The sequence below is a fragment of the Melospiza melodia genome, chromosome 6 (genome assembly GCF_035770615.1).
Source record: "Melospiza melodia melodia isolate bMelMel2 chromosome 6, bMelMel2.pri, whole genome shotgun sequence".
Taxonomy (NCBI): Eukaryota; Metazoa; Chordata; class Aves; order Passeriformes; family Passerellidae; genus Melospiza; species Melospiza melodia.
The window spans coordinates 4,786,102-4,808,771 of record NC_086199.1 but is presented as its reverse complement, the minus strand read 5'-3'; the positions used below and the strand labels follow the sequence as shown (position 1 = coordinate 4,808,771).

General features: G+C 49.3%; 1 protein-coding gene across 2 annotated transcripts in view; it reads left to right on the top strand.

Moving 5' to 3' along the window:
* The first annotated feature begins 373 nt into the window (after nt 1-373).
* Nucleotides 374-22,670, top strand: part of ARMH4 (armadillo like helical domain containing 4) — a 61,747-nt gene continuing 39,450 nt past the window's right edge. For both annotated transcript variants that reach the window (XM_063159720.1, XM_063159719.1), the window contains exons 1-4: nt 374-430; nt 6,132-7,845; nt 8,655-8,849; nt 10,492-10,710. In XM_063159720.1, coding sequence (XP_063015790.1) covers nt 6,183-7,845; nt 8,655-8,849; nt 10,492-10,710 — 2,077 coding nt within the window. In that variant the 5' untranslated portion in view covers nt 374-430; nt 6,132-6,182. The remainder of the gene's footprint in view (nt 431-6,131; nt 7,846-8,654; nt 8,850-10,491; nt 10,711-22,670) is intronic.

The following is a 22,670-nucleotide window of genomic DNA, read 5'->3' as shown; positions in this document are numbered from 1 at the left end:
TGACTAAATCTCTTCTAATTCGGATGTTGTTATTGAAGAAGTTGTTCCCCTTTGCGGAGGACGTATTGGGGGAAGGTGACCTCTGCAGCTGAAAGCACTGGAGCACAATCTGTAATAGATGGAAAACTACTCAAGGGTGCCTTAGGCCTTGTTGTGGAGCAAAGAGCGGCATCTCCTCGGGTCAGGCGCTGAGGCGGAGTTGGCTGCGCGGCCCCGGCGCTTGGGATGCTCCAAGTTCCCCTTGCAGGAGCAGCAAACGCCAGGGGCGGGGGCTGCGGGTGCCGGGGAGCCCCCGGAGGCAGGCGGGGTCGGGCGGAGCGGGCCGGCCCCCGACACCGCCCGCCGGTGGGCGGCCCGCTCCGCTCCGCCCGTGCGGCCGCGGGGCTGGGGGAGCGCGGCGCCGGCACCGGGCGGCGGCGGCGGGAGCCAGGTGAGGCCGGGACACGCACACACGCACACAGCCGGCATCGCACCCCGCCCCGGGCAGCGCTCACCCCGCGGGTTCGCGTTTTCCATCGATTCGTGGCTTTTCCCGGCGATGCTCGGCTGCCCGCGGGGCAGCGCATCCTCGGCGCGGCTCTTTGTTCCCGGCCGGTCCCTGCAGCCCCGGGGGATGGGGAAGGGGCAGCGGGGAGAGCGGGCGGTGCTGTCCTGCCGGGATGGGGGTCCCGCTGGGGTCCCTCGGGAAGTCTTTGGGGGAGCGGGTGTGTTTGTCGTGCGGGTGGTTTGGGGGTGACCGCCGCTGTCCGTCTGTCCTGCTGCGGGCCTGGGCAGGAGGAACCCCCGGCGGGTGCTCGCACTTGGTCCCTGCCCGGTGGGGAGAGAATGCAGTTCTGGGGTGTAAAGTCACCTGTAAATATGACTAAGGAGGACATCAGGGGAGATGGAGCTGTGCTGGGTGTAATCAAGCCTTGAGCCAGCCCTAATCCCCTTCTCTGGACCCCAAGGCAGAAGGGCCGGACAAGGTGCGTTTAATCTGCTCTTAAACCTTCACCTGCAGGGACTCGCGATCCTCCCGCTCTCCTGTGCGGTGTTTCCGTCAGCCTTAGGTGAGGCGCTGGAATTGCGGAGCGTTTCTTGCTGCTTGGCATCCCAGTGCTGTCCCTGTGCTCCCAGGCAGGCTGGGGAGCGGCGTTTCTGTCCTTCTGCTGCCTGGAAACTGCTGCACCCTTTGGCCTCATTCTTCAGCACCCCCTCCTCCCTGCCTTAATCCCTCAGGAATTCGGTAGACCTTAGACTTTTGTGATGCCGGGGAGACCTGGCACGGGTCAGAAGCCACGGGGAACTATGCAGCTTTTGCTGGCAAATCCAAGCAGGGATTTCCATAGGTGGTCCGTGTGCCGTTCCGAACAAAGCTCGGTGGCTGGGGGAATAATGCCTAAAACATGTCATGTCTGTGGCTCCTCAAAGAACTCCGGCTGGAATGCCGAGGCTGGAAGTGGAGGTGATGTTTTATGTATTAAGGTGCCTCACTGGGACTGGCGGGAAGCTGGCCGTACAGAATATTAATACCTCATTTGTTTGCTTTTAAGGATGCATCCTCAAGGGTAGGCGAGGATGTGCCCCTCTGCTGTGTGCTTGTCTCGACGTAATTTTTCTCACCTGACTTTGTGTTGGTGGCTGGTGTGGAGTTGTGTCACTGCTGGGATTTCACTGAGATGGTCGAGGTTTGCTTACCTGAAGTGTGTGCTGGAAGGGCATCAGCCCCCCAGTTCACTCGGTTGAACTGGGCAAGGACATAAATGATGGCATTTTTCTCGGCTTGTGCACAAAAGTAGGAGCTCTGCAGTGTATTATCTGCTGCCTTTTGTATTCAGCACAAGTAATGAGGCTCGGATGGCATACATTAGCACCCTGTAACAGAGCACTTGACGGCTGGCAGTTGCTTGACTTGTATGTTTTGGCTAAATCTTCACATTAAAAGATTTGCTGTTTTTTTTTCTTTTTTTGTCCGGTTCCCCTACGAATTGTGGGTGAATTTCAATTCTCAGTGAATTCCGGAGCTGAGCACACCCAGGACTGTTCGGGCAGCCCGGGCTGGCACCACGCTTGTGCTTGGAGGTGTGAGGAGCTCTTTTCAAAGGCGAGGCAGGTTTGGCTGGGGCTGACCTGCTCGTCTCCTGCTCTCCGCTTTATGATGCGTGCAGAGTGTCCTCCCTGTGTCAGAGGGATTGTTAGAGCAGAGTTATCAATTCGAGGGAGTTTAAAACTTGGTACTTGTTTTTATCATACTGCTTCAACAATTTGGGTGAAAACTAAGCCATAACTTGTGAAAGATGGAAAATAACAGCTAATTATTTTTTTTTGGGGAGGAGGGAAGGGAGTTGTTTGCTCTAAGTGAGCTGGCTGGATGAAGCTCTTAAAAAGCTCTCAGAAGGAGTAGCTGCACACAGCTGGGACAGAGGGGGAGCTTAATCCTTTGCAGCATGTCTCCACAAACCACTGGTCCATGCAAGGAGCAGCTATTGAAGGAGAGACATCTGCTCTGCCCTGTGCTGCTCCCCTGCAAGCCTGCCCTGCTGGAGTGGCCAGAACAGGCTGGGGCTCCTCCTGAGCTGCCTTTTGTTGGGCCCCCCAAGAGCTGGTCTCAAAGAAGCCTCCAGAATTCAGAGGGGTTAATGGTTTAATAACTGCTGCAAGGGCTAATTGTATGGAGCAGGCAAGCAGCCCGGCTCAGAAAGATCCAACCGAGTCTGAGACTGCCTCAGCTGGTGACCAATTTATATTTATTGTCCCTCAGCTTCCTGACTTCCCCACGGAGGTAGATGGTTCTTATTCTTGTGGGTAGCTCCTGGAGATGTCCAGTTTTGGCCTGTTTTCAGCCTAGCAGTTCTTTGTGTGGTTTTTTTTCCCAGCCTCCCAGGTGTTAAAAGGAAAGTTATTATTTTCCATGCTGAAGATAAAGCTCCCTGGCTGCCTGCAGTCGTGCTGCCTTTGCGGCTGGAGGAGCTGCATCTCCTGGGATTTGCTGTTATTGAGTGCAGGGGAAGTAGCTGGCACTGCCTCTTGCCCTCAGTGTGTGCTTCCTATTGGAAGCAAGGATTAGTTTTTTCCACAGAGAGCTTGGCCAGTGCTTGGCAGCTGCCTCCAGGGCTCTAGCTCTGAGGATGCCAGGTGAAACGTGGGGACAGGGAGTTCCTGCAGTGTGAAATATTGAGTTACTGCCTTGGAGCTGCTCGCAGGAGAGCTCAGCCTTACTACAGAGGAGGTGCTTGGTCAGGGCAGGGTGCTCCAGCCTGGCTATGAAACAGCCAGATGGGAGGAGGAGAAATGTGGCTCGGTGCAGCTTTGCTCTCTGCAGCTTCTGCATTCAGGGGAAGCGCTTCAGCAAGGTGTCAAACTCTGCTTAAGGAGATAGCCAGGTCACTGCTGTTCACACACTCTCTAATCCAGCCTCTTCCTAAAGCTAAGCAGCTCTTAAGCCCTGACTAATCTTCTTTGAAGTGTGAACCTGTGCCATTATCCTGCAGCAAGCTCTGGGCCACTATCTCCTGCTTTCACTGAGTGTGAAGGTCTAGGTTAGCTTGCATCTGCCTGTCGTGGATTTCCTGAGCAAATAACTCTCCAATATGGGTTTTTGCCCTATAGAAATGTAGGATTATTACCAGCAGGGCTTTTCAGAAACAATATGAAGCTGCTCTGAATGAACCCAGGAACTCTTATCAGGCTGGTATTGTGCCCATGTTATCTACCCTCCAGAAGGAGGAAAGCTTCTAGTAAATATGGAGTAACCTTATTGAGATATGAGCATTTTGGTGGTTCTGCTAACCACATCCTGAATATCGTGGGCTATTGGAGAGCCTAGAGCTAGAAAGCTACAAACTATCTGTCCAGATGTGTATATACATATGTATAATGTATATGACTGCAGGAGAAGTGCTTTTCAAGTGCAGCTGGAGTTCTGTTTGTGTTTAAGCACTGCCGAAAGCATTTGTGCCACCTAAATGCTCCTGACTTCTTCAGAAGCTGTATTTAAAGCCAAACTATCTTTTACATAGAGAAAACCCAACTTCTTGATGTTTCAATAAGCCTGCTCTTAACAGGCACTTGCTGAAGGGGTGCTGAGGTGAACGTGATTTATATTCATCTGCATGGTGAGGCAGATGCATGGAGTTAGGCACTAACAATTTAACTTGCATAATGCATTCTTAGTGCTTTTTAATTACAAAAGTGCATCAAGAATTAGCCTGGGAAAAGAGCTAAATATTGTTGGTTTTCAGCTATTTTTTTTTTTTTAGGGAGGGGATATAGAAAATAGATGGGTAGCCACCCATCCTTCAGACATGCTAAAAATAAAGGGGAAGGTGTCTGGGTTGGTGAAGAGTTTTTGGTGGCTTCTGCTTGTCCCTGAGCACCTGGTGTGTGTGTGGCCTGTGATGGGGAATTATTCCAGCAGCTCAAACTGCTGGGATGAGGCTTCAGGGAGCATGGAAAAAGTGACTCAGTGTGCCCTGAAGGCTCAGCCAGATGCTGGAGCCTGCAGTGGTTAATTCTGAGCTCTGCTGCTGCACTCCCTGGGTACAAATGTGAGTGATACTTCTGAATGTGCAGTCTGGGTGGGGAAATGAGGAGTGTGGATGAATTTAGGGATTTATCCTGGTGCCCATGAGCAGTGGCACTGCACAGAGTGACCATTGCTGTTCTATGGAAGGCTGAGGGTGGGTGGTTCTGACAACCCCAACCTCTTTCCTTATTGATATTTGTTATTCCTGCAGCCCAAAGGGACAAGCAGTTCACTTGGGAATGATAAAATCTCACCTCGTTCCACACCCTGCCATGGCACGAACACCTTCCTCTATCCCAGGCTGCTCCAAGCCCATCCAACCTGCCCTTGGACACTTCCAGGGATCCAGGGGCAGCCACAGCTTCTCTGGGCAACCTGTATGAGGGCCTCATCACACTCAGTCAATAAATTATTCCTAATATCTAATCTAAACCTAGGTGAAAAGCCATTCCTCCTTGCTCTGTCTCTCCATGCCCTTGTCCAAAGCCCCTCTCCAGCTCTCCTGGAACTACTTTGGGCACTGGAGGATGCTCCAGTGTGCCCTTGGAGCCTTCTCTTCTCCACCTTCCAACTCTCCCAGCCTGTAACAGAGGTGCTCCAGCCCTGTGATCTACTTGGTGGCTCTTCTTTGGATTCATCCTAAGTCTTTCTCACGTTGGGGGCCCCAGAACTGGAGGAACACATGAGGGAAGGAACTTGAAGCTGCTGGTGCCTGGAGACCCTTGCATGGGGTTTGTCTGTGCCCTTGAGCAGCTGCCAGGTCTGCTGTGACAGAGATGTTTGTGTCATGGCACCGAGTGGGGCTTGAATGGGATGGTGGCATTGGAGAAGCAAGGCCAGGGCTGGGGCACATGCCCAGGAAGGAGGCTGGGAGCTGGAGCTGTGTGCCTGGAGGCAGCAGAGCTTGCCAAGGGCAGGCTGTCAGCTGGCTGCATCCCTGCTAGCCTCAGGTTCAGTGCTCTCTTGGAAACCCTGGGTGATTGTGGACATGAGGCTTTCTGGAAGTGCCTCCATGGTGCAGTGCAGCGTGGGCACTGTGCTAGTGCTGCAGTGCTGCTCTCTGGGCTGGAGCTTCCTCTGTGGGGCCAGGGAGCTCAGCCAGGACCTGATGCAGCCCTAAAGCCTCCTGCTGTGGCTCTGGTGCTGTGCTGTCCTCCACAGACCCATCTTGTTCTCTGTGCAGGTTCCTTGGCCTCCTCCTGTGCCAGTGCACAGAACAGGGCTGGTCAGGACAAGCCTGAGATTTCATGGCCCTGACAAGCATCATTTGTGCAGTTGGTTCAGGACCAACATGTTGATCCAAACCATTCCTTGCAGGTCTGATGCTTGCTGGGTAGAGCATAGCACTCTTACTAGGGAGGAACTGGGTGGGAGCTGGGCAGGGTCTTGGGGCTTCAGATCCTTGAAGCTCCCAGGTCCTGGGCTTCAGATCAACATTTGGTTTTGTCTGGCACCTTCAGGTAGGGTAGGCTGAGAAGAGTAAAACAGATGGGGGAATTCATTGCTTGGAATGTGTGGTGGGGGTCTTCTCACAGCTGGCCATAGTTTTGGTCTCCCATGGTTTAAGGCCCTGGGTGTGTGGTTGGTTATGGGTTGTGTAATCTTGGTTCCTTTTTTCCCCTTCTAGGTCTCTGGATTTGTTAGCCTTGCAGGCTTCTGGCCACATCTCCTCTCAGCCATGAGGGGATCAGAAGGATTTAATCTCTGTGTGCTCACCTGCAGCATCCTGCTCTTGTCCTCCAGCCTGCCATGCCTGGCCCAGCCTCTGGAGGAGGAGGAGGAGGATGTCACAAAGGTCCAGCATGGCCCCTGGGCAGGGAATGGGCTGCAAGATGAAAGGACAGCCATGGCGGGCTTGAAAAACAACCTGGGCCCTTCTGAGCAGACAGCTTCTGCGGAGCCCTGTGCAGTGTCAGCACAGCCATCTGGGACACCCTTGGGTGGAGCTGTCACTGCAGGAGGAGCAGCCCTCCCTGAGGGTGTCACTGCAGGAGGAGCAGCCCTCCCTGAGGGTGTCACTGCAGGAGGAGCAGCCCTCCCTGAGGGTGTCACTGCAGGAGGAGCAGCCCTCCCTGAGGGTGTCACTGCAGGAGGAGCAGCCCTCCCTGAGGGTGTCACTGCAGGAGGAGCAGCCCTCCCTGAGGGTGTCACTGCAGCAGGAGCAGCCCTCCCTGAGGGTGTCACTGCAGGAGGAGCAGCCCTCCCTGAGGGTGTCACTGCAGGAGGAGCAGCCCTCCCTGAGGGTGTCACTGCAGGAGGAGCAGCCCTCCCTGAGGGTGTCACTGCAGGAGGAGCAGCCCTCCCTGCCAGCCCCAGCCATGCTGTACCCCACAGCCAGGGCCTGCAGGGTCCCCCCTCTGCTGGGGCACTGCCTGCCGGCCATGAGGAGGAGCTGGCTCCCACTGAGCCTCAGCTGCGTGAGGATGAAGCCCTCAGGGCCATGCTGACCACAGCTGTGACCACGCTGAGCCCTCCAGGCCAGGAGGAGTCTGGTGGCCCCGTTGGTGAGGCCACAACCGAGGCTGGGGTGGCAGTGGAGCCCAGCTCTGCTGGCCCCTCAGCAAATCCCCTTGCTGGGACCACTGAGGAGGAGGAGGAAGCAGAGAGCAGCTCCCACCCCTCAGCTGTGCCCCAGCCCACACTGAGCCCCAGCTCTCCCAGCTGGGAAGCAGCAGCAAGTGACCTCCCTGTCATCATCCCGAGTCCCCAGGCTGCAGGTGTCACCTCTGGGCTGGGAATGCTGAGAGCCCACACAGGGAGCCCCCTGAGAGCCCTGGCTCCACCAACATCTGTGGCTGCCAGACCTCCCATTGTGGCAACTGAGGCCTTCCTTCAGCCAGAAGCCGGGACAGGTGTCACCCAACAGGAGCTGCCCTCTACGGCTGGCACTGCCCCCATCCCCCCCATGGACACTGTGCCACCTGACTGGGATGACACCAAGCTGGGGGACATCACTCAAGGGAGAAGCACATCTCATGAGGAGCTGGGGACAACAGAACCATCCCAGACCAGCCAGGGAGGTGTGGGGGAGGAAGAGGATGCCACCAGAGCGGTGCCCTCCCCAGTGTCCCCTCCTGCAGCGCCTGAGCTTGCCAAGGAGAGCAACTGTACAGAGCCAGTGCAAGGGGAGGAGCTGCCAGCACCTTCCCCAGGCAGCAGCAGCTCTGCTTCCCACCCTGGGAGCCTGTCAGAGGCAGGCACAGCTGATCTTGGCTCGCTGGAAAACATCAGTGCAGTCACAGCAGAGGAGGAGAAGAGCGTCCCTCCGTCACAGCCAGAGGCTGCTGTGCTGACAGATACCCAGCCTGAGCTCTCTCCTACTCTGCAGAGTTCATGGAAAGGTAAAACTTGCTTTTACAGACACTTGCCTCTCATTTCTGGGATTTCAAGTGAGCTGTGCCAGCAGCCTGTGAGCCACTGCTGCCTTAAATGCCTTTCCAAGGGTGCTCAGAGAGCAAACAAACTCCTGGGGCTGTCTCCTCACCCCGTGGTGGAGCTGGGGCTGCCCAGTGCTTGTCCCCACTCTCACCTGCAGGCAGAACTCTGTCCTCACTCTTACCTGCAGGCAGAACTCCTCCTGGAAAGCCCGAAGGTGTCACCTTGCCCTGCACATACCCCCAGAGATGCCACCTTCAGCCTCATGACAGCATTCCTACTTGGTGTTTAAAATATAAAGGGAATGCTAAAAAAAAGGCAGGTCAGGTGTTGGGCATGTTTCGAGGTTGATGAGGACTTGTTAATTGCTGGGCATCTTTATTCTTCCCTCTTTGGCTGCAGATGTAAAAGGATGATTTCCCTTCACTGCATCCACAAGACCTATTTTTTGCAGTGAAAGAAAGGAAGCTAATTGCAGGCTGGTGCTGCAACCTGACTGATTAATTTCTAGATTAATTTTTAAGCACTTGACTTGTCAGCAGGCTGCCTCTCTGCTGTTTCCCAGATGTTGGGGAAACAACACTGTCTATTAAGGCTTGTGCCACAAAAATCAACCCTTGTGCATGGCTGAGGCTTCAGTGGGACAGGCCCTGCTGCTGGCCCTGTGGCTCTGGAATTAATTCCTGGAGTTCTGTTCTTTCATACTGCTTCAGATGTGTGCTCTGCTGCTGCCAGCTGTCCTGTGAGCCTGCCCTGACATGTGTTCTTGCTGTAGGTGCTGCTGAGGAGGTGACAGCTGCCCAGGAGGCTGCTGTGCCAGAGGTGCCAGGTGCCACCCAGGGAGCAGGGGCTGCCAGCTTCCCTCAGGAGAACAGTGGGGAGGACACCCAGATGCTGACAGCTCCCAGTGCCACCCAGGTGCTGCTGGCAACTGGAGCTTCCTCCACAGGGAGCCCTGTGGATGCAGAAGGTAGGATTCTGCTTCAAGGGCACAGGGTGGGGTGGTACCTCTGGAACCAGTGTCACACTCCAGTCTCCATGCAACATCCTTGTTTAAGTGACTTTTTTATGCTAAAGTTCTGGCCTCCCCTCTAAACCTGGGCTGTCACTGCTTTCTGCCCATGCCATGAGATCCACCACACTGGAATTTGCCAGCATGTGGATTTTTTTGCCCCAAATAAGTGGAGTAGAGATTAAAAAAATGCCCCAAACCACACAAGCCCCCTGTCTATCCTTGGTAGCAAGCTGCCTTTGGCTTTAGACACTTGAGCAATTTTTTTATTTATGGAGGGAGAGTTTTTACTTCTGGAACCCAAGGCAGCCACAGATTGGTGATGCTCAGTCCAGAGGATGGAAATGTTTCACCAGGGTTCCATGGGAGTCAGTGGTGAGGGAAAGACCCTCCTGCAGGAGCCTGGCAAGCCCTTGGGTGTGGAAGGCTGCAGTGATATTCACTGAGAAATGGGGGATTGTTCTCAGGCTGCTGTAGCTCACACAGAAATGCTCCAAGCAGTCCTGTTCCTGTAGCTGCTGCCTGCTGGTTTGGTGTCACCTTGGCAGGCACCTGTTTTCCTGACAGGAGTGTAGCAAGGGCTCCCTCAGCACCAGGCTGGCTTTGAGCTGGAGTTTCTGTAGTACTGGGGACCATTGTAGTGAAAATGCTGCTGGGCAGCTTTTCTGGCTGTCCTTGTGTTGCAGGGCATCAGAAGAAGAAAAGCTGTTTGCATTGTAACTCTGAATTTAGGGTCTGTTTGTAAGGGGGAGAAGGTTCTTCTGGCAGGTTCCGCTAATTGAATTTGCTTCTGGGATTTAATTATAAATTCAACCAATTTTTATCTTTGTAGTGAGCTGCTAGATCTGTCACTTGGCTGATTTCTCAGCTGGTGGCTCGGTGCTCTGATCATGCCAGGGTGTGGTGATGAGTAGCCCTTAAAGCAATGGAATTAAAACCTTTAAGGGTTCCCCCCTCATCAAGGGGACCCTCCATTGCTGGCTGCCCTTGAGGAGAAAGTTTCACTACAGCAGAGTCACTTCTCAAAGGAAACAAAAGTTTAGTGACTTCCTTTGAGTTAAATTTTCATTAAGACGTTTCTTGGGGTTTTTATAACATCTTGTTACACTGAATGGTTGCTGTGTGGTATTTTCAGGGTGGTGGGAAGGAAATGATGAACGTGACTCCATTAGAAGGCTAATTTATTATTTTATGGTATTATATTAAAGACTATATATAATTCTTTATCTATAATTATTAATAATAATTACTTAAAGAATTATATATACTCTATAATAAAGAGTATATATAATTGTTTAAGTATATTAAAATATACTAAAGAATAGAGAAAGGATACTTACAGGAGGTTTAATGAGATACTAATGAAAAACTTGTGACTCTCTCTAGAGCCTTGACACAGCTGGACTGTGGTTGGTCATTAAGTCAAAACAATTCACATGTTGGATAAGCAATCTCCAACCACATTCCAAAGCAGTAAAACACAGGAGAAGCAAATGAGATGATGTTGTTTTCCTTTTTCTCTGAGGCCTCTCAGCTTCCCAGGAGAAGGGATTTTTCAGAAAATGTGACAGTGACAGCTGCTCTTTCCTGTCTCCTGTAGATCTCACCGATGGGATCCTGGTCACCAGTGAGAAAGCTCTCCCAGCCCCTGGTGTGATGTCTTCTACCCCAGCTGGACAGACAGAGGAGCCAGCCAGCAGAACTGTGGTCCTGGTGACCCCAGCATCAGTGTCCCCCTCTGCCAGGAGGACAGCTGTCCCCTCTGCCAGGAGGACCAGCACAGCTGGCACCTACGGGCTGGAGCGCCTGGAGTCTGAAGGTACCCCTGGGCCCTGTGGGGTGCCAGCCCTGCCCTGACAGCCCCAGTCTGTCTGTTTGTCTGTGTGCACATCTCACTGTTCCCAATAAAGGTGTTGGACAGCCTGTGCTCTCCCAGGAGGCACGGGAAGCAAGCAGTGAGCAGTGTCCTGGAGGATGTCTGAAATTCCAGTGCCTCTGGTGGATGGGGTGGGTTTTTCCTGGCTGGGGAGCAGCAGTGGTGTTGCTGTTGCAGCAGGGTCTGGCTCTGCACACCTGTAATGCACCCACCAAGGGGTGCTGAGGCAAAGCAGATCCTGGGCTGCAGTCCTGATCTGCCTTCTGTTCACCTCACCCACAGTTTTCCTGCAGAGGAACTGTTCCTTGCTCCTTTTCCTACTTCTGCTTGCTCATCCATCCAGTTCTGTGCTCCAGTCTCTGGCCTGATAGCACCTGGCAGGAATTAATCTCCCTGCCTGTTTTTGCTCCCCTTCCTTTATCTTGACCTTCTCTTGCCTTAGTGTTTTACTGCAAAGGTTGGCAGCTCTCCAGGGGTGGCACTGCCAGATGGTTTTTCTCCTCTGAGTAGAGGTGGGGTGCTCCAGACAACAGCTCATCAGCATCTTTTCTCTGCAGGAAGCAATAACTCGCTCTCCTGTGGAGTTTAGAGGACAGCAGAAGCTGGGAGCCTTCCCCACTGCATGTTCCTGGCTTGCTGCTGGCTTTGAAGCCTTCCCTGAGCTCTCTGGGGCTCCAACTGCAGCATTTTGCCCTTGCCAGGATGAATTTTGGATGTCTCTGGCAAGGCAGGGAATGTGGTGCTGATGGGAGAGTGGCAGCAGGGGAGGGAAAGGTTGTGTGTGTAGGGAAAAGCTGATCCTCCAGGCTGGGAAACAAGGTCTGTGCTTAGCAAGAGCAGTGTGATTCAGGAGGCTAAAGTGTTTTATAGCCCTCTGGGATCTCCTTTAGAAGCCTGGGTTTCTGCATGGGAAGATAAGAGGGATTTCAGTTTCAGCTGAGCATTGGTCTCTCAGTTTAATGAGACCTGCACAGACATTTTAAAAAAATCTTTCTGCTCCAATACAGGACTGATGCAACTTTCTTGGATTCCTTCTGCACTCTTTTCTCTGCTCTGGGCTCCTCTAAAGGCAGATGTGGGCTGTAGCTGAGGGCTCAAGTGGAAATCTGGGTTTCTTGGCTCTGTTCTCCAAGGGACATGGGGCTCTTTGTGCATTTGACAACTGGCACAGCTCTTGTGGTGTGAATCTCTTCTGCTCAGCCCAGACCTCTGTGCAGGGAGCCAGGAGGTTCCCTGGTGCTGGGGATGATGAATCCACATCTTGTAAAATGGGACAATTACAACTATCATTTGGGGAAAGGCTTTCTGCTTGGGGATGCTGCTGCCCCAGTTAAGCACAAAGGAACATTTTTGAGCCACAACTCTGCTCTCTCAACATCTTTTTTTGCTTAAAGGCAGTTGGGGGTATCACATCCTCATGGTGGAGTGGCATTTAGGAGCTTAGCTCCCAAAATTACAGTTCCTGCTGTTTACTCTCAGAATATCTTGATGCTGCCAGATCCAGGATGTTTGGGGGTGCTTTCCTTTAAAGCTCCATGGAGCTCCAGCCCAGGACACCCAGGTTTTTGGGGGATGCTGCTGCAGGCACATGATTGGGTCCCCAATGAGGTATCTTGGCCCTTTGGGGAGGGGCTCACTGTTGGAAGAAGTGCCAGGAGCTGAGTGAGCTCTGCTGCCCTCAGTGGGGTCCTGCTGCCTTGCCTCACTGAAGGGCTGGCTCATCATTAAATACCAACCCCTGCTGCTCAGCTCCCTCTGTTTCTTGGGGACCATCTGTGCCAAACTGCCTGTGGTTAATTGCATCTCTGCGTTCACCTGCCTGGCTTGGATGCAAGAGTGTTTTAAAAATCAAATTGCACGGGTGAAATGAAAATATGTCTAGATGAGCTTATCCTCCTCTCTGGTGGACTCTGGAGGGATGAGCTGGGGAACAAATTTCCTCCTGCCTTGACTCCTTGGTGAGCTTGGTTCTGCTTTGCCCTTCCTAGTCAGAGAAATCCTATAAAGGGATTATAGGATATGGGGACAGGACGCAGCAGAGGATAAGGCTTGCTTGTCTGGGGGAATTGATTATGTATTTTTGTCTCTGTGCCTAGAATTTGTATGTCTCTCTAGCAAGCTGAGCACTGCAGCTTTCTCTGTAGGGTACAAAGAGCTACTGGTGTTGAGGTGGTGAGGTCTGCAGGACGAGGTGAGAGATGAGATCCTGACTCCATGTTCTCAGAAGGCTGATTTATTATTTTAGGATATTAGATTATATTAAAGAACGCTATACTAAAACTGTGCTAAAGAAAAAGATACAGAAGGCTTAACAAGAATGGTGATGAAAACTTGTGATTGACTCCTTAGTCTAACACAGCTGATGGTGATTGGTCATTAAGTAAAAACAATTTACATGAAACCAATCAAACATGCTCCTGTTGGTAAACAAGCTCCAACCACATTCCAAAGCAGCAAAACACAGGAGAAGCAATCAGATAATTGTTGTTTTCATTTCTCTCTGAGGCTTCTCGTCTTCCCAGGAGAAGAAATCCTGGCAAAGGGATTTTCCAGAAAATATGACAGTGACACTACTGGCTCAGCTGGCTTAGGACCACTGTGGGAGCCTCCCAACATCCTTCAAAAAGTGACTTTTTGGAAAGAAACCACATTGCTTTTCAGCTTGGTTCCTGTGCTGTAGCATCTGCCATGCTGTTGGCAGAGGTGGCTGCACATCCCCAGCCTGGCAGCCTTTGGCAGGTGGCACTTTCTGAGGTGGCAGAATGTGTGCCATGCTCCATCTTCTGCAAAATCTGTGCAGCTTCCAGCTGGAACCTGCTGGATAGAGCTCACCAGACTCTGGTCCTGCCACTGTGGGTGAGGCTGAGTCTGTATCTAACCCTGCAGGCTCAAGGTTTGCTTCTCTTGACTCTCTGTTCCCAACCCCTGCCATGGGCAGGGACACCTTCCACTACCCCAGGCTGCTCCAAGCCCCATCTAACCTGACCTGGAACGCTTCCAGGGATCCAGGAGCAGCCACAGCTGCTCTGGGCACCTGTGCCAGGATCTCCCACCCTCCCAGGGAACAATTCCCTCTGCTGCCTTGCTGGGAGTGAGCTGCTCACACAGCTCAGGGGTCAGGAGAGCTGTGCAGGCTGTGGAGGGTGCTCAGAGCTCTGATTAAAGCAGGAGCTGCTGTGCCTGTTGTGTGGTGTCAGGAGAGCCAGCAGCTCTGAAAATGGCAACTTAAAATCAGTTGCTCCAGGGGAGGAGGCTTTAACCAAGTAGCTCTTGAGCGTGGAGTGTTCCCAATTAATTAGGATGGCTCTCAGCTGGCAGAATTTGGAGTTTCATGTGCATTTGCAGCCTGCTTTGAGCTGTTTGGTGTACCACAGAACTGCTGAGGTTGGAAAAAAACCTTCAGGACTGAGTCCAACTTTTGACCAAACACCTCTGTGTCAACCAGACCACATCCAGTCTTGTCTTAAACACCTCCAGCCATGGTGACTCCACCACCTCCCTGGGCAGCCCCTTCCAATGTTTAATCACCTTTTCTGTGTAGAAATTCCTCCTGAATACTTCACAACTTATAGCCATTTAACCATTTACATAAATTTATAAAAGATGTTTCAACTTTCAACTCCCCATTTTTCTTTTTATCTGTGGCACAGTACAAGGAACTTTTTTTTTTTCTTTTTTTGGATGTGAAGGGTATTTTTCCCAGGAATTAAGGCTGTGAAGGGGATTGTTATTTGGACCTTGACTGTATGGATTAAGATCTGCCTCATTAAATCTCTACAACCTTGTTAAAAATTTAAATTAGGATGCAGAGGTGTAAATAAAACAGGCACTTAACCCAGCATGGTTAACTAGCCTGATATTATAGTTCCTCACCAGCTCTTTGGCTATCAATTAAACTGGCAAGGAGCAGAAGGCTTAAAGCACGTGCAGAATGAATTATTAAATGGTTTTGGTCCACACTTTCCTCTTGCATCTTGTTTATTGCTCCCACTGAAATGGGAGCTGCTCTCTGTTGACCTCTATCATCTTCTCAGCAGGTGCTGGCTCATCCCTCCTTTTCCTTTGTAGCAAAAAATGATGAAAAAGTGACAATTTTTTGTATCAAAACCCACCTTTTTTTTTTCCTTCTCTCTCTTCTGGAAGTGTTTGATACATCCACAGCTTTTCTGTACAGCCTCAGCCTCACTCCACTCATGGGCAAGAATTCCTTACTAATCTCCAATCTTACCCTGCCCTCTGTCAGGTTGGAGCCATCCCTCTTACCCTGTCATGCATTGATCCAAATTCCCTCTCCAGCTCTCTGGGACCCTTTTTAGGCACTGGAAGGGTCCCTAAAGTTTCTCTGGAGCCTTCCCTTCTTCAGGCTCTCTGTTCTTTGTGATGTTCTGCCACTCTTCTGCCTCCAGCAGGTATTTCTTAGTCTGACCCACCTTGATCCTGTTCTTTTGTGTGAATTATGTGATTTTTTTTTGGGGTGAATTTTGAACTGTATGTGAATTTTGAACTGTATTAGATGTTTCCAATACAGTTTTAGATGTTTAGATTTGCCCCCCCCCCCCCCCCCAAAAAAAAAATGAGAGTTCACTTAAATATCCCTTCAATGCTGTAGCTTATCTCCAAGCTTGGACAAAAATAACAGATAAACCCCCACAGCTGCTATTATTGCAGGGTAATTGGGCTGTGTGAGTGAAAGTTTTTAATGAGTTTCTGTTTGTTTTAATCTGAGGATTAAGCAGTTTGCCCTCCTGGCCCCAGGGAGGTGGGTGCAAAGAAGCAGGAACATTTTCTGCTGGAGCTGCTCATGCCTGGTGTTGCTCATGGGGATTTTTGGGAGCTTTTGGGGTGCTGCAAGAGGGGGGTCAGGATGGGGAAGAAGCAGGAAATTAGACAGAAATGAGCTGAATGAACACTCAGTCATTTTCCCTCTGGCTCCTCTTATTCCTCACAGGATCTGAGTTAAAACCCAGAGACTGTAGCCTATAATGACAGACCTGCTCCCCAATATTCATCATCTGTGATGGTCCAGCCTGGGCTTGTCTAGAAAATAAAGTTGAAATTGTTGAAATTAAATGTTTTCTTATCTCTTGGCCTGTTGGTTGTTCTGTTCCCAGGCAGTGGGGTTGAATTGAATGCTTTTCTGGAAGAAAACACCACCAGCTTTTCCCAATGAAAATGGCATTAGTGTCTCTGCTGGTGTTTTTTGGTGTTTTGTTTTTTTGATTGTTTGGGGACTTTTTTTGTGGTTTAGAAAAAAAAGCCCTATGCCCACAGCCCTTTTCCTGGGGAAGCATTTTGTTAAGAGATGATGTAAACTCTTTATCTGCCTTCATCTGTCTTGTTCTGCCCTGTCCACTCACAGGTCGTGGTCATTAAATCTGCACTGATTTGGGTGCCCCTCACTTGATAAATCACCACTTTTTGTCTTCATTTTTATCCTGATTGGTCCAACAGCAGCAAGCCAGGGAGCAAACTGGTTATTGCACATGCAGTGAGTTCTGCAGCATTTTGGGTGGTTTTTCCCCCTTTAAAATAGTCTTGTGTTGCTGAGCTGAGTCTTTAGCCTGGCTCAGTGTGAAAGCAATTTTGAGGTGAATGCTGCTGGAGAAACAGTTTGGTTTTGTTTTAGGTGGAAATCCTTCAGTTTGGATAAGAGAAAACAACCTTAAGTTCGCTCAATGAAGATTTAGATTGGGTATTCTAAAACCCTTGTCCCAGGGAAGTTTTTCAGAGATAAAAATCCAATGCCTGTTCTCTCTTGGCTGCTTTTCCCACCCAGTCTAAGGAAAAGCTCTGTTCATGTTCCTCTTTGGTGTTCTGGTTGTTCAGAGTGTCTGCTGGTATTTTTTGGGATTGTGCAATATTTTGGGTGTTTTTTCCCCTTTAAAATAGTTTTGTGTTGCTGAGCTGACTCTCTAGCCTGGTTCAGTGTGAGAGCAATTTTGAGGTGAATGCTGGTGGAGAAACAGTTTGGTTTTGTTTTAGGAGGAAATCCTTGATTTTGGACCAGAGAAAATAATCTGAAGTCCACCAGGGAAGGTTTAGGTTGGGTATTAGGGCAAAATTTAATCACTGAAAGGTGGTGGTGGAGTCAGCAGCCCTGGAGGGATTTAAGGGATGTTTGGATGTGGCACTTGGGGACATGGGTTAGGGTGGCCTTGGTAGTGCTGGGGCAGTGTTGGACTCAGTGATTTGAGAGCTTTTCCAACTTTAATCTGTGATGTGTAACTCTCTCCTATAGGTAAGGTTATGTCATCCTGCTTTGTGTGCAGGGTCTGACCCACCAGGTTTCCTCCCAACATCCTTCCCCTGTCTCTGTGCATTGCCCAGATGCTGAAACATCCCAAAAGATTGATTTTTTCCAGAGCACAGACAACACCACACCCTGCAAATCCCTTGTGTGGTTTTGCAGTGCAGGTGACTGGGTTTGCAGAACCCATCCCAGGGGGTTTATTCTGATTTTTGGCAGAGTTTCTGTGCCTGGGTTGTTGCCCCACCATTGTTGCAAGCATCTTTTTGTGAAAATCCTGCTCTAGGGATTTTTTTTTCTTCCTGAGAAGCTGAGAGGCTTCAGGAACAAAATGTAAACATGGATTATTGCTGTGGAATGCAACAGGTGCATCTGTGATTGGTCTCATGTGGTTGTTTCTAATTAATGGCCAATCACAGCTGGCTTGGACAGAGAGCCTGAGGCAGCTGCCTTTGTCGTCATTCTTGTCTTTTCTACTCTTAGCTTAGCTAGCCTTCTGAGATGAAACTTTTCCTTCTATTTTTTTTTTTAGTATAATTTTAGCGTAATGTGCATCATAAAATAATAAATCAAGCCTTCTGAACATGACATCAACATTCTCGTCTCTTCCCTCACCTGAAAACCCCTGTGAACACCATCACACACCATGGCCCAGCTCAGGAGCACTGCTTGGTGAGATCCTCTCCACCTTCCCAGCAGCTCTGTCCTTCCAGGCTGCCAGAGGGGCTGTTGGATGGTGACATTGACTGATCACATGCAGGCAGCACATTAATAATGAAGGATTTGTCCTAGAAAGGCCTCCCTGCCTTGCCAATCAGCTGGGATCACAGAAGCAGTGCGGAAAGTGAAGCTCAGTGGAGAAAACCCTTGGCAGAGGCTCCTTAGTGCCACAGACCGCCCCATCCCTGATCCTGTTGGTATTTACACAGCATTATTTACACATTTACACGGTGTATTAGCACACAGGGTCACCCTGCAGCACTGAGCACCACATAAAATCACAGCTAAAACTGGCAGGGATCACTGCAGTCCTCTGTGGTACCTTTGAACACCTTCATCCCCTGAGTTTGGTGTGAGGGAGGGAAAGGACAGAGCAAATGACAGCTGCAGGTTTTTTGTCCTGCAGCTTCTTCCCTTTTTAGTTTGGGTTAGGTTGTTTGTTTGGGGTTTTTTTTGGGGATTTTTTTTTGTTTTGTTTGGTTGGTTTTGGGGGTATTTTTGGTAGTTTTTTTGGGGGAATTTGTTTTGGGTTTTTTTGTGTTTTTTTTTTCCCTTGTTTTTTAGGGGTTTTTTGAGTTTTCTTTTTGTTTTTGGTTTTTTGGGGTTTTTTGTTTGTTTCTTTGGGGTTTTTTTTGAGCTTTTTTGGGGGGTTTTGGGGATTTTTTTGGGGGTTTTTTGGGTTTTTTTTGGTAGGGTTTTTGGGGGGATTTTTTGTTGTTTTTTTGGGAGTTTTTTTGGTTGAGTTTTTTGGGGTTTTTTTGGTTTTTTGGGATTTTTTGGAGGTTTTTTGTGTAGTTTTTTTGTCTTTTTTAAATTTTATTTGGGGTTTTTTGTAGGCTTTTTTGGGGGGCTTTTTGTTTGGTTTTTTTTTTTGTTTTGTGGGGGGGTTTTTTTGTTGTTTTTTTTTTTTTTTTTTTTTTTGGTGGGGTGGGGTTTTTTTGTGCTTTGAATTCACTTTGTGCCTCTGAGTGAATCCGTCACCTTCCACTGAGAGCCTCTGGCTGCTCAGGGCACAGCAAGATCTTTGTGCTGCTGTGTGCTCAGCCCGACAGAACGATGCTTTCCTGCCTCTCCTGAGCAATCCAAGTGTTTGCAAACATTAATGGAAAATACCTAAATATAGAAACATCACTCTCCACTGAAGGCTTCTCCAGCTGCAAACCTGCTGTAGCTCCATTGCCTTCAGCAAGGTTATGAGCACAGTGGCTTCAGCTCCACCTTCTTCCAAGCCATCACATGCCCAAAAATTGATTTTTGAGGCTTTTACCTGCTGGATGCTGCTGGTTTGCTTCAGATTCCACAGGGTGTGGGTTCCTGCTGGGTCAGGGAAATGCCTCACAAGGGAGGTGTGAGGGGGGTCTCAGTTCTGCCTAAGCCACAGAAATCATTGTGGATATGTAGCCTCACTTTTGGAGCAAGCACAAGGTGAAAAAGCAAATCCCATCCTCTGGATCTCACCTGTGTCAGTAATGGATCCATTCAGGCTCCCATGATAAACCCCACTGGTGGCTGTTTCTATTAATAAAGCTGGAAAAACTCTGCTTAAAATGTGTTATTTTATCTCAGATCTTTCCTTGGGGCTCCCCTGCAGCTTCCCCAGGTAACAGATGACAGGACAAGGAGAAAGAGCCTCAAGCTCTGCACCAGGGGAGGTTTAGGTTGGATATCAGGGAAAATTTCCTTAATGAAAGGATGGTCAGGCATTGTGCTAGGCTGCCCAGTCCCCATCCCTGGAGAGGTTTAAAAGATGTGTGGATGTGGCACTTGGGGCTTAGTGCAGGATTAACAGTTGGACTCTAATCTCAGAGTAAAAATCATTCCATGTCACGCAAAAATAGTTCACACTGAGCTGCAAATGAAACTCTGGGTTCCTTCTGAATCTGCTGGGCTTTGCACTTTCACTCCTTGGTGCATTCAGTCTTTCCCAACTGAAAGGGGAAAGTTTTCTTCAATCTGCTGCTGAGGCCTTTTGAAGGCCAAAAGGTGCCAGTTTAGGAGGGAAAATGTGACTTTTGTAGGAGTGTGAAGCACAAACTTCCAGCCTGAGCTTTGGCTCTGTGCTGCTCACTCCCATTTCCCACCTTATGAGTATGCCCAGCCTTCTGCACTCTGAGCTGTGCCTCCTCTGCTGAAATCCCACATTTGGGAACTTTGTGGGGTTTTTTTTTCTTGGAAGTGCAGCTTCCTCCTTGTGACCACCGAGTGGTGCTCTGCACTGCACCTTGCAGCGAGGCAAGCTGCTGGCATTTCGGGATGGGGCTTAAAAAGCTGATTTCAGATGCAGGAACGAGGCAGGGAGGAGAAGGGAGCCAGCTCAGAGCCTTCTCCTTCCCCCTTTGCAGGGGCTGTGCTGCAAGGATCTCATTACTCACAGCTCTCTGCTGCGCCTGCCTGCTGACTGATGGAGCTTGCTGATCATCACATGTGATAAGTGGTCTCAGCACTTTCAATTTGGGTGTTCAGCTTGGCTGCCTGCAGGCTCTGGAGACAGGGAGATGGCTATCTGTGCCTTCAGCACTCCATCCTGGCAGGTGTGTGTCGCTGGGATTGCTAAAAATCACAAGGGGCTTCTAAAACCCTTGTCTCAGAGCAGTTTTTCAGAGATAAAAACCCAGTGCCTGTTCTCTCTTGGCTGCTTTTCCCACCCCGTCTAAGGAAAAGCTCTCTTCACATTCCTGTTCTCTGGTTCTGGTTGTTCAGAGTGTCTGGTGATAAGTATTTGGATTGTTCAGCATTTTGGGTGGTTTTCCCCCCTTTAAAATAGTTTTGTGTTGCTAAACAGAGTCTCTAGCCTGGCTCAGTGTGAGAGCAATTTTAAAGTGAATGCTGCTGGAGAAACAGTTTGGTTTTGTTTTAGGAGAAAATCCTTGAATTTGGATAAGAGAAAGAAACCTGAAGTTCCACCAAGCAAAATTTAGTTTGGGTATTCTAAAACCATTTTAGAAGTTTTTCAGAGATAAAAACCCAATGCCTGTTCTCTCTTGGCTGCTTTTCCCACCCAGTCTAGGGAAAAGCTCTGTTCATGTTCCTCTTCTTAGGTTTTCTGGCTGTTCAGAGTCTCTGCTGATATTTTTTGGGATTGTACAACATTTTGGGTGTTTTTCCCCGCTTTAAAATAGTTTTGTGTTTCTAAACTGAGTGCCTGGCATGGCTCAGTGTGAGAGCAATTTTGAGGCGAATGCTGCTGGAGATCCAGTTTGGTTTTGTTTTAGGAGGCAATCCTTGAATTAGACAAGAGAAAACAACCTTAAGTTCCATCATGGAAGATTTGGATTGGGTATTTTAAAACCCTTGTCCCAGAGTAGTTTTTCAGAGATAAAAATCCAATGCCTGTTCTCTCTTGGCTGCTTTTCCCACTCAGTCTAGGGAAAACCTCTGTTCATGTTCCTCTTTGGTGTTCCGGTTGTTCAAAGTCTCTAGTGGTAAATTCTGGGATTGTGCAGCATTTTGGGTGGTTTTTCCCCCTTTAAAATAGTTTTGTGTTTCTAAACTGAGTCTCTAGCCTGGCTCTTGAGGTGAATGCTGCTGGAGAAAGAGTTTGGTTTTGTTTTAAGAGAAAATCCTTGAATTTAGACAAGAGAAAAGTTCCATCAAAGAAAATTTACATTGGGTATTCTAAACCCCTTGTCCCAGAGCAGTTTTTCAGAGATAAAAACCCAATGCCTGTTCTCTCTTGGCTGATTTTCCCAGTCTAGGGGAAAGCTCTGTTCATATTTTGGTTTTCTGGCTGTTCAGGGTCTCTGCTGGTAATTTTTGGGATTGTTGATAGCTGTGCTTCTCTCAGCAGAGGGAAAAGACCTGTTTTCACTTGTCTTTGCAGTGAGCACTCTCCAGGTGCCACTCTCAGCTTCACAGCTGTGTGGTTTGTATGACAACATTCATTTTGACAGAGAATCCTGATTTGATTCTAAATGCTGGGCACATTACAACACAGAAACTGCCTCTAAAATGCAATGGGAATTTAAGGGGCTGGCTAGCTGCGTCCCTGGGAGCTCCATCAGATGCTGTGTGTGGTAGGAATGATCTTTCCAGGCACCAAAAGCCAGTCTCTAGCAGGGTGATGCAGCTGAATCCCAGCAGCAGCAGCTCATTTGTATGGAATACAGGAATGAAAGGCAGCACTGGGATTGTCTTGTCTGGTGAGCCGAGGAAAACATGCAGTGGTTGGGAGCAAATCCTTGAATTCCAGGGCAGGGAGATGCCCTGGCACAGCACAGTGGGTTTATAGCAGCCACTGATTTCTCATATTCCCATCTCATGTGGTATCCCAAATTTTGGAAGCCATTTAATCCAGGTTGGATTGCCACCAACCTGTAGGAGCTACAACTACAGCAGAAATATTTGGGTGACAAATATAACAAATAAAGGATTTGGTTAACAAAGGGTGGTTTGTTAGTTTTTAATGCCTGCATGCAGGGTGACTACAATAGGAGGGATTTTTTTACAGGGCTGAGCAGAGTTGGTGTAAATTAGATAAAAGTGCATAAATGCTGTGTTTCAATTCTCAGCCTTGAAAAAGGAACTGGAAGAAATTCAAAGCATGCCATTGTTCCAGATATTATCTTCCCCTGGTGGGTGGCTCCATCAGTAGCTATTAAATTGCTCCAATGCAAATTCTGGCAGAGGATGTCCCTGAGACTTTGGTAACTATAACTTGGGAAAAAAACCCCAAAACTGTGGGAAGACTGGCTCTGTATTTGCCCTGCTCTAGACTTCCTTCAGCATCTGCAGCCAGTTGTGGTTGGAAATAGGAAAAAATAGAAAAAAAAAATAGGAAAAAACCCTTTAGTTTGATCCAGTACAGTGGTTCCTGTGTTGCCATTTTAGTGATGAAATACTGGCTTAAATATTTATTTTTCCATATGTTAACAGTACAGACAGTTTTGGAATAAATGGCTATCTGCTGTAGCAGAGAATTCATGGAATCACAGAATGG